General features: G+C 39.2%; 1 protein-coding gene across 3 annotated transcripts; it reads right to left on the bottom strand.

The window, feature by feature from the left end:
* Window positions 1-1,979: 1,979 nt before the first annotated feature.
* mtfr1l (mitochondrial fission regulator 1-like) lies at window positions 1,980-10,742 on the bottom strand. 3 transcript variants are annotated; one of them, XM_034675002.1, is made up of 8 exons: window positions 10,564-10,742; window positions 9,119-9,281; window positions 8,870-8,956; window positions 8,541-8,650; window positions 5,866-6,077; window positions 4,957-5,338; window positions 3,875-4,033; window positions 1,980-3,746 (listed from the first exon to the last, which is right to left on the bottom strand). In XM_034675002.1, the coding sequence occupies exons 2-7, from the start codon at window positions 9,152-9,154 to the stop codon at window positions 3,913-3,915; spliced, it is 948 nt and encodes a 315-aa protein (XP_034530893.1). In that variant the 5' UTR covers window positions 9,155-9,281; window positions 10,564-10,742; the 3' UTR covers window positions 1,980-3,746; window positions 3,875-3,912. The 3 variants fall into 3 exon arrangements, with proteins under 3 accessions (XP_034530893.1, XP_034530891.1, XP_034530892.1); XM_034675000.1 differs by having other exon boundaries at window positions 3,875-4,030; window positions 8,870-8,977; window positions 10,564-10,724; XM_034675001.1 differs by having other exon boundaries at window positions 8,870-8,977; window positions 10,564-10,723.
* Window positions 10,743-11,031: the final 289 nt, after the last annotated feature.

Below are 11,031 nucleotides of genomic sequence, written 5' to 3'. Positions count from 1 at the left end.
AGGTTGTAAGAAGCTTTTAAACAGCTTAAGGGAACCTCCAGCAGCTGCCTTTACTTGGAGCTGCTCCTGAAGTTCTTTTCACAAGTCTCATGGTGAAAAAAATGTGTCAATGTCACTTTGTACTAAAGGCCTGTATTTATAGGTTTAACCAAGCCTCATTTTGACACTGAGCCCTATTAATTGAGCTCTCCACAGACATCTCCCTGTATCTAAAATAGGTAGGAAGTCCAACGTGGAGGTGAAGAGGGACAAAGTAGGCCAAGGACTTTCACAGAAAATAGACTACGGCTCACTGAGGGGCTAGATCATCTTGGGACAGAACAGGAAATGGGGAAGATGTGGGTTAACAATGATTTGTGAAATTACAGGCATATGAGTACAGGCCCCTTGTGGTTTGATAAAATGAAGAGATACTACACCTTATGAGCAGTATGACTCAGGTTCCATACAACTGAAAAAGTGATGATATATTATTACAGCTGATACAACTTTACCAGTGGCACTTATGTTAGGACAACAATTGAATGGTCAAATATAAACAGTCAAACTGTACCTTATTAGGTATTGTACTGGGCTCATGTAGAACTTTGATGTGCTAGTACTTCAGTATTTAATTTTTATACCTCACTCTCCTTTAAACTAGAGTCTGATATTGTTTGTCTACAACTATTTTGGTGTAACTTCGTATATAGCTTGAAGATACTAATTTAAGGGGGAGGGGGGATAAACATAAGTATATAGGCTAAATAGAGTTGGATCTAAGGAGACAACTTAATACTGACTTATAAAGCAGTCTATATAGAGGAGTTTAAATCAATTAACTTGTGTTTCTCATACTTTGCATCAGTTGTTTCAATTGTATTACTTAAGACGCTAAATTGTGAAGGAGAAATTTTATACGGTTTCTTTTTTTCCACTACAAGATGTAATTGTTTCCTTTAACATTCAAAGTACAAGTAACCCTTGTGTTTCGATGTACTTTTTTTGTGCTTATTTTAGTTTCCTTTATTATTGAAATTTCTATTCCTTAGTACTCCATAGAGCACATGTTCTTCCTTTAGTATGCCTGCACTGCCCCCATCTGGAAATGACTGGCTCTGCAGTGAATCTTCAATCCAGGATTCTTTATTTGTATAGCACTAAATCACAACAAATGTTATCTCAGGACGCTTTTATAAATATAGCAGGTCTAGACCACACTCTATGTTAAATTATTAACAAAGACCCAACATCAAGACAGGATAAGATCCAGTCCCCTCTTACTGACAGGGCTGTCTTATCACGTCTTAATCATGAGCTACTGCACCTCGCAGTATTTAACTACAGCGGCAAGGAAAAACGTCCTTTTAACAGGCAGAAACCTCGAGCAGGCCCAGACTCATGTTAGACAGCCATCTGCTTTGACCGAGTTGGGGTTGGAAAGAGGAAACTGAGAGAGAGAGAGAGAGAGAGAGAGAGAGAGAGAGAGAGAGAGAGAGAGAGAGAGAGAGAGAGAGAGAGAGAGAGAGAGAGAGAGAGAGAGAGAGAGAGAGAGAGAGAGAGAGAGAGAGAGAGAGAGAGAGAGAGAGAGAGAGAGAGAGAGAGAGAGCTACATCTGTAGCAGCTGGAGGATGGAACGTCCACAGCAGCAGGCAGTCTATGGCAGAGATCCAAAAAGAACCTACGAGACAATGGAGCTCAGGGACTCCAGAAAGGTCTATCGTTAGTCACTTAAATGGAACAGGGGAGAGTAAGTGAGATAAAGAGATGATTGTAATGAGATGGATATTAATTGTAGTAGTAGTAGTAGTAGTAGTAGTAGTAGCTTTTGCTGGTTTCAGCCAGCAACAACAGGTAGAAACCTTGAGCAGAACCAGGTAGAAACCTTGAGCAGAACCAGGTAGAAACCTTGAGCAGAACCAGAATCATGTTAGAAAGCAATCCGCATTGTGATGCCCCAAAAATGAAGATCTCTTAACAACATTAAAAACATAATCAGGTTCAAAACATAATCAAATCTTTATTTACAAATCCCAAAATGACAAAAAGAAGAACAAAAAAAACATACAGGTGGTGTTTTAGGGCTCAACCGTTCACAAGGTTACAAAGACGGGAAATTTAAAACAATCTGGAATAATAAAAGTTGCTGGAAATGACTACATTCCCTTTAAACGTATTGGGATTAGCGTTGCACTTTGAGTAAGGTCAACATCTCAAGTACAAAACAAAAAGTGAAGATATTTAAATTTGCACAAGGTACTTTTCCCAGAAAACTTCTTTTTTTACTCCATCCTTTCCACTGATGGGAAAATGAACCAGCAATATGATCTAGCAAGACAAAAAAACCACACCAAGTTGTTTTCACACAGACACACTAATGGGCACATTCTTGATCAATCCAAACTGATACCAAAGCAGTGATTTATCACTCTGAAAAAGTGACGCAGCAGAATTCCCAATCACGTAGGCATGAACATGAAAAGGAGGAAAACAGTAGGAGTGATATTTGCAGCGATAAAAGTGAAAAAACAGCGACAGTTATTTTTAACACTCAGCGACCAAATGTCAACGTTATCTTTCACTGTATATTGGAAAAATGAAAATGTAGGAATCTTGTTAAACATGTGGAAGGCAGGAGGACATCATTTGAGTGGGGTAAGCAGAACAAACACATGGCACTTGGACTAATTTGGGGATAAAACCAGGCATTGAAACAGGCAATAGTTCTGTGGTAAGGCGTCATTTAGATTATTCATTGTTATTGTCATGACTCACACAAGCAGTTTACCAATGACTTGCCAAAACTACATGCAGAATGACATAAAAGCACTCTTACACGAAGCTAAGGTTTTCCTGCCTAAACTGAGATCCTTGTGAGCATTTAGAAACACCATAAAAGGTGGTTTCATCTACCAATCAGCACAGAGGGAATTTTGAATATAAAGAATTGTATAGGTGTGTTGCGGTCACTTAAGCAGCTGCAAACAGTGAGAGTTGCAGATTTCGCTAACACATAAAAAAAAAAGTACTATTGGTGGTTCAGTCACTATCAATCTAAATATATCAATCACAAACAAGAGGGCAGGCTGGCATAAGAGGTGCAGTGAGGCAAGCAACATGTAGTGTAAAGATCTGAAGTTATTTCCCAGCACACACAAACACACACTCTGATAAGCTATCTCTGCATGTACACTTGACCTGTTTCATTTGTACACAATGTTTTCAAGTATGTTAGAGGACTTCTTTACATATCTGAATTTTTTTTTTTAAAGAAATAAAAAGGATTATTTTGGGATAATTAAAACGCAAACAATGGCTCTGTTCAATGGCAAGATAGATAAAAGGCTGTTTAAAGGGAAAATATTAAAGTCCGGAAACTGCTGTAATTGTTAGGATGTCAGGAGTTTCATAATGTGTCATAACATCTGCATAAAATGCATTAAGGATCAAAAACAGCCTGCACACACAGCAAGTGTCTGGACAGCATAACAGTCTGTTGAGTCCCTTATTAAGAAAAAGTGAAACATAGAAGCCTTTTTGCAGCGAAAAACAGACTGAATGCGATGTACAATGCAGTGCTGAATCTGATAACTTCATCAAGTCTTTGCTGTTTCCCCCTCACACTCCATCAGCACTGTCAAGTTCACATTTAGTTGTGACTGTCTGGGATTAAGTGTTTTTTGTTCCAACTCTGGCAGACAGCTTCTGCTGTGGGTCTGAGGAGAAAGGGTTGTGGATCCATGGGTACATATTCCACAGGCATAGGCCTAAAATAATGAGAGAAAAACAATGACTAAAAGAGCTAAAATATTCTGCCACTGAATACTGATAACCTCCTACATGCTTATACAAAACATTTAAATCAAACAGTATAGTCTCTACAGTCCTGACTTACATGGAGCAGCAGGATTGGTGTTGGTGAGATACACGTGATCACTTCCGTTTCACAGCGGCAGTGTCCTCTTCCTTCAAGACAAACTTTTTCCTCAGGGCTTCAGAAATCAGAGTGGCGGAGTCCTCTTCTCTGAGGGACGTACAGCCTCTGTTGTATCTACTAAACACCCAAGGAAGAATAAAAAACATACATTAAAATAAAGTTCTAGTGAAAAGTTAACTTGTTGAAAAGTAAGTAGTGATAAGTAGTGTAGGAATGTGGGGAAGACAAATTAACTTTGAGCAGATGGCTGTCTAACGTGTCTGGTTCTGCACAAGGTTTCTGCCAGTTAAAAGGTAGGTTCCCCTGAGTTGCTGCCGTAGACTTCCTGCTGCTGTGGACGTTCCAGAATCCAGCTGCTACTACCACTACTTGTATTATCCATCTCATCACTATCATCGCTCTCGCTCTCTCTCTTTCCAACCCCAACTTGGTCGAGGCAGATGGCTGTCTAACATGAGTCTGGTTCTGCTTGAGGTTTCTGCCTGTTAAAGGAAGTTTTTCCTTGCTGCTGTAACTAGCTAAATACTGCAAAGGGCTCTAATAATGGGGGATTAAGATGAAATAAGACTGAGTCTTACCCTGTCTTGATGTTGGGTCTTTGTTAATAATTTAACAAAGTACAGTCTGGACCTGCTATGTTTGTAAAAGTGTCTTGAGGTAACGTTTGTTGTGATTTGGCGCTTCAAAAATAGAGATTGATTGATTGACTGAACTTTCTTAATGAGGTCGAATGGTACCACCGTCATGTCTGTGTTTTAAAATATGATACAATGGAGCTGGATAGCCTAGCTTAGCATAAAGACTGGAAATAAGGGGAAAAAAGATGACCTGTCCAGGGGGTTGAGGTTAAAAAAAATCAGCTAGAGACATCTGTAAAGCTAGACTTAAAACAAATTATACCTCAGAAGAAAAAGTAAAGTGGTTATTTGCTAGACTTGATCCTGAAAGTTAGATGTTTGAAAAAAAATCAGATTGAAAACTTTAGTAATTAGCAAACCCATTATGAGCCAGGTGGTGTTTTGTGCTTCGAAAACTCTCACCTGTCTTTGCTCATCTTCATACGGTTCATATCCTTCAGAATATCCATGACATCAGCAAAGCTGGTGGATTTTGATAGTGACACTGTATCCTCCTCTGCCTCCCGGAAGTCCATGCTCGGTCTGTCCAGGTCAAAGGTCGCAGATGCGGTCATTGAAACAGGTGGTAAAGGGTCAGGGATGAGCTCTGACACCACAGAGACTACATCTTTCTCATCTTCCTCCTCCTCTTCTTCTTCTTCCTCCTCCTCTGTGACATCGCTAATGACAAAGGAAGCAGGAGCTGTGGCGGCGGGCTGGTAGGGCGCTGTCTCAAAGGGTGCCATGGAAAAGCTCATGCTTGTGTCATCAGGGGAGAGAAGGTCTGGGGTCATAGGGTTGGAGCCTAAAAGGAAGGAGAGGAGCAGGGGGGGGAGGTTAAAAATGTTTAGTTCTTTTTAGGTGAGGTTGGACATCTAGAGGGCAGCTGAAAATATCCAAAGCACAGAGTTCAAATGTCAACTGTAATTTTAGCTCCCGCAGGTTGCATATAGATACATACATCACTATTCCAATGAAATTCCTAAAATGTTCAACAAGACAACCAACTGCCACTGAACCGCAGAGATTATCCTTTGTCACTGACCTACAAACTGGTGCCAAGACATCTTAATACCAAACAGCTTTAGGAGAATCAGGGCAGTTGACTTGGCAACAAAAGCAGCATGGTCACATGAAGATAGTAACACAAGTGTTAAATCCTTGGCTCAATAAATCAATCTAAAATCTACACTGGTCAAAGGGTCTTTTTGTATCGCAAATAAAAATAGGAGGAGTGTTTAACAAAGTGTGACCTCTTTTTTTGAAGGTTTTCACATCCACAGTGTACAACTTCAAAATTTTCACCCTGCAGTTGTTGCTTGAGTAACTCACCAGAATCACTTGCCACAATCTTGGCGATCTGTGATCGCAGCCTGCTGAGCTCGTCCTGCAGGGCGGTAGTACGGTTCAGCGCTGTCACCCCGGGCTTCCTTAGCCCTTCCACCCTTTTGCCCTCACGGCGGAAGTTGGGCACAGATGAGTTCCTGTGGAGCACCAGGAGAGGCGTGGGCCGCCACTCATGTTTCAGAGGACGACTGTCACTCCTGAAAACCGAGGAGAGTAGGATCAGTGTTACTGAATGGACACATCTGGTATACCAAACCCTCCAAGAGTTGAGTCAAGATTATGTAGTCACTAGGTCAGGTCATATGATGTCATTTTCATTTTGTAATCCACATATCAGGAAACATCATAACGCTTGGTTGGCAAGACACTGTTGTATAAGTGAAACAGGTAGAGCCCAATCCAATTGCACTGCAATAAAACCTGTCATTAAGGTTATAATGTGGCCTCTATGACACAATATACAGTGGATAGCAAAAGTCTACACACCCGTTAAAATGCCAGGTTTTGTCAGAACTTTTTCCACCTTTAATGTGACCTATAACGTGCACAATTCAACTGATTTATCTTTTTTAAATCTCTGAAAGGGATGAATAATAATAATAATAATAATAATACTAATAATACTAATAATACTACTAATAATAATAATAATGTGGTTGCATAAGTGTACACACCCTTTAACTAACCATTTTTTGAAGCACTTTTTGATTTTATTACAGCACTCGTTTTTTTTTTGGCAGGAGTCTATTAGCATGGCACATCTTGACGTTGTAATATTTGCCCACTCTTCTTTACAAAAAGCTCCAAATCCATCAGATAGTGAGGGCATGTCCTGTGCACAGCCTTCTTCAGATCACCCCACAGATATTCAACTGGATTCAGGTCTGGACTCTGGCTGGGCCATTCCAAAACTTTAATCTTCTTCTGATGAAGCCATGCTTTTGTTGATTAGGATGTATGCTTTTGATTGTTGTCGTATTGAAAGGAGAAATTCCTCTTCATCTTCATCTTTCTAACGGAGGCCTAGAGGTTTTGGGCCAAAACGGGCTGTTATTTGTAACTGATCATACTTCCCTCCATCTTGACTAAGGCCCTGGTTCCAGCTGAAGAAAAACAGGCCCAAAGCATGATGCTGCCCCCACCATGCTTCTCTGTGGGTCTGGTTTTCTTTATGTGATGTGCGATGTTGTTTTTATGAAAAACATACCTTTTGGAATTCTGGCCAAAAAGTTCAGCCTTGGTTTCATCAGATCAGAAAACATTTGATGCTTTTGGGAGACTTCATGTATGTTTTTGAAACATTTTGCTGGGCTTGGATGTTTTTCTTCATAAAAAACAGCTGTCATGTTGCCACCCTACTCATAGCCGAAACATATGAATAATACAAGAGGTGTTGTCACATGTAGTACACAGCCAGTACTGGTCAGAAATCCCTGCAGCTCCTTTAATGTTGCTGTAGGCCTCTTGGAAGCCTCCCTGACCAGTTTTCTTCTCGTCTTTTCATCAGTTTGGAAGGATGTCAAGTTCTCTGAATGTCATTGTTGTACGATGTTTTCTCCACCTGATGATGAAAGTCTTAACTGTGGTCCATGATATATCTAATGCCTTGGAACATTTTTGTACCCTTCTCCTGACTGTCTCAACAATGAGATCCCTCTGATGCGTTGTAAGCTCTCTGTGGACCATGGCTTTTGTTGTACGATGCAACTGAGGAAATGTCATGAAAATCCTCCTACAACAGATGATCTTTATTGGGACTAATCAAAGTCACTTTAAATTATGACAGGTGTATACTGACTACTATTTGACATGAGTTTGAATGTGACTGGTTAATTCTGAACACAGCCACATTCCGTTATAAGAGGGTGTGTACACTTGTGCAACCACATTATTTTATTTTTTTGTTTTTATTCTTCCCCCTAAAAGATTTTAATTTTTTTTTCCAGTTGAATTGTTCATGCTATAGGTCACATTAAAAGGTGGAAAAAGTTCTGACATGATTTATCTTTGTCCCAATTTTTTACATCACAAAACCTGGTATTTTAACAGGGGTGTGTAGACTTTTGCTATCCACTGTAAACAAAAAAACAGGAGAATATAACCTTGTGCTCCATCTCTTTAAGCTGTGCATGTGTACCTAATGCATGGGTTATAAAAGATCTAACTGAGACTGCCAGCCTGTATCACTTTAAGAAGCTTTTATTTTGGTACTTCCACTGGGCGGCAGTGTGAATTTGCATATTAGCTAAATATTTAGGATTGCAGAGCAACGTTTAACATTTGGATTCACATTTATATTTAACAATAAACATTTATATTAAATATTTAATTCATATATTAAACATTTAGGTTTAGAAATCAACATATATATTTAACATTTAGATTTATCATTTAGATTTATCAGTGATTGTAACATATATTTTTCACAACAAAATTAAATGTAAAGAAAATCACACATTTTGCTCTAGACATCACAATTCACAACAACCCTCTGCATCAGGGCTTATTAAAGCAATTGTTTGAAGGCCAGGGAGTTGAATTTCTCAAGCGTTTGTGTGACCAAAGCCAGAGATTCTAGGAGAGTCTGCAGTTCTGGAGTGGAGGCTTGGCTGCTCTACATAAATATGGTTGCTGTCTCTAAGTGCTTGAGGAATGCTTACCGCACTCTGGCATACGTCTCTTCTTCATCTGCAACAATCCAGGCTATGTCTGCCAAAGAAGGAACCACTGGACCATCCATAGGTCGGAGAGTGGGTAGGCCTGGTAGTTCCTGATGCACATAGAGAGAAGTTACCTTAGTGTATAGATGATCTCTGCTGCAACTCAACTCAACTTTATTTATAAAGCACTTTAAAACGACCACAGCCGGAACAGAGTGCTGTACATAAATAGACAAACAACTCAGGCATAAAAACAATTAAAACACAGCAACAAACACAAAACATATATAAGAAGGCAACATGAGATATTTACAGGATCTGATATTTACCTGAAAACATGCCCTCTGTGGAGGTCTGAGAGGAAGGGTTGAACCTATTCTTCTCACAACACTACGGGTGGATCCATGAGGCTTATTCTGCCAGATAGGAATAACTTCCTGTGAAGCATGGGTCAAAAAATCTCTACATGAAAGAATTGTATCTTATACTAAGCAAATCTTTTGAGTTCCTCCACAAGAATGAGGGACAAATTAAACATTGTTAAGAAAGGACACCATTAAGAGCCAGATCAAACTCACTGTTTCTGTTTCCATGGTGATGGAGGTCAGTCTCATTCAATTGGTAATCACACACCAGCGCTTGGTGCTTGCAGTGGCTGAAGATGGAGCAGCTCAGTAAACAGATGCCATGTCAGTATAAATGCCAACACTTGGGATGTTAAGTAGTGATGAGTTAGAGCATCTGTTGAGAGAACAGGAAGAAAAAAATGTGTATAATATCTCCTTAAACATAAAAAGTAGTCTAGAAATATTTGATTAATTCACACGGGGCAAACAAGGATTTCTATATCAATCAATCAATCAGACTTTACTTATAAAGCGCTTTTCATACAATGACATTGTAACACAAAGTGCTGCACATAACTTCAAAATAGAATAAATTAAGAAAAAGATCCCATCCCCAACCCCAAACCCACCCCATAATCCTAAGGTTAAGAACACATTATGCAACAATAGTAATAAAAACAATAAAAATAAATTAAATAAAAAAGAAGTTGCTGAACGAACTGAGGAAACGCTCTCATTATATCTTAATGAGGAAACACTGGAGGTAAAATAAGATATTGAAACTCCAAACAGGAAATTAAAATCACCAAAGTCAAATACATTTCTAAGATAATATCTTATCTTTAATCTAAGACTAAAGTATTAAACCATTAAAGTAACTTAAGAAGCTATACTTAAAATAAATAAATTAGTTCATAAATGAATAAATTGAACTATTAAGAATAAAAATAAAAGTTAGTTAAAAGCAAGACTAAAAAGGTAGGTCTTGAGTTTGCCTTTAAAAATATCTATGCTCTTGGCTATAGATATATTATACTGGTATCAACAACTTTCTAGCAAGAAGAAGTGGAATAGTGGAGCAGAAATAGAGATGCTGTACAACAGCGAGCACCTCTCAGACGAGACCATTAGAATACAAAGCATACAAAAACAATCAATTATACCTGTCACGGCCCAACGTTAAAAAAAAAGGCAATCATCATTCGGGATTTATAAATGACAAGTAATTACGCAAATGAAATAATGCATTAATAAAACTCTACAACTCAGATCTATGAATAGCAAAGCTTTGTAACGTTCATCTTTGTCATTTCACCGTGACTGCACAACAGAAGGAACAGGGGAACCATCAGTGCTAACACAGCTAACCAATTACGTCTTGCACTTCAAACACATTAACAGGACTGCTAAAGGCTGCTTTGTATCACGCTAACGCCCAACAGGATTAACATCAGAAAGATAGCTTTCGTGCTACTGGTTGTTCATTACTTTACTGGGCTGGTTAATAGCCTGCTGTAACCACGGCTATGAAAAACACATAGCCGTCAGTTAGCTTTAGCAGCACCAACACCAACGACCCCCTGGTTGACCCCCAACTGTACAACAACACCCCAGTATTACAGAGGGTATTACATGTCTTCGTGAAATACAACCAACTCTGCAAGAGCGCAACTTACGGTAGATAACGGCCGTAACAAGGAGAGGTAAGCCGTTATATTGTGCTGCTTCTTCTCTTCGTCTTTTACACCAGGGTTGTATCGTCGTTCATTAGGCCGGCCGCCGGAAACCTGTTCCTCCCTTTGCTTTAACCTGATTGGCTGCTGGAGCCCCACGAGCTTCCTCACCACAACCATAGACTGTAAATAAAAAGACCACAACTGGTCAAAGAGCGCCCTCTGTAGTTGAAGGTGAGCAGTGCTGAAGACTGGATACCCAGAAAAATAGTAATTATATACATATTTTTTTTTCCTACATCATTTTATCTGCTCAAAGCATGAATTGATAAACATGTCAAACTTTTTTTTTTCAACTTTTAGTTGAGAATAATCTAAATGTGACAGGCTCTAATCTCTCATGGGGAAAACAGTTTTATCGTTTTTTTTTCTTCAAAAATGTTTATTTGATATCCCCCCCATTATATGCAG

The sequence above is a fragment of the Notolabrus celidotus genome, chromosome 22 (assembly GCF_009762535.1).
Source record: "Notolabrus celidotus isolate fNotCel1 chromosome 22, fNotCel1.pri, whole genome shotgun sequence".
NCBI classification, from domain to species: domain Eukaryota; kingdom Metazoa; phylum Chordata; class Actinopteri; order Labriformes; family Labridae; genus Notolabrus; species Notolabrus celidotus.
The sequence above is the reverse complement of the archived record's forward strand: the minus strand, read 5'-3'. Positions and strand labels throughout refer to the sequence as shown.

Excerpts from the sequence above, each read along its gene's own strand:
- mtfr1l (XM_034675001.1), bottom strand. The coding sequence starts at position 9,154 with ATGAGACTGACCTCCATCACCATGGAAACAGAAACA. Across the intron at positions 6,078-8,540 it reads GAGACGTATGCCAGAGTGCG|GAGTGACAGTCGTCCTCTGA; the intron begins GTAAGCATTCCT and ends CTCGGTTTTCAG. Across the intron at positions 5,339-5,865 it reads GATTGTGGCAAGTGATTCTG|GCTCCAACCCTATGACCCCA; the intron begins GTGAGTTACTCA and ends CCTTCCTTTTAG.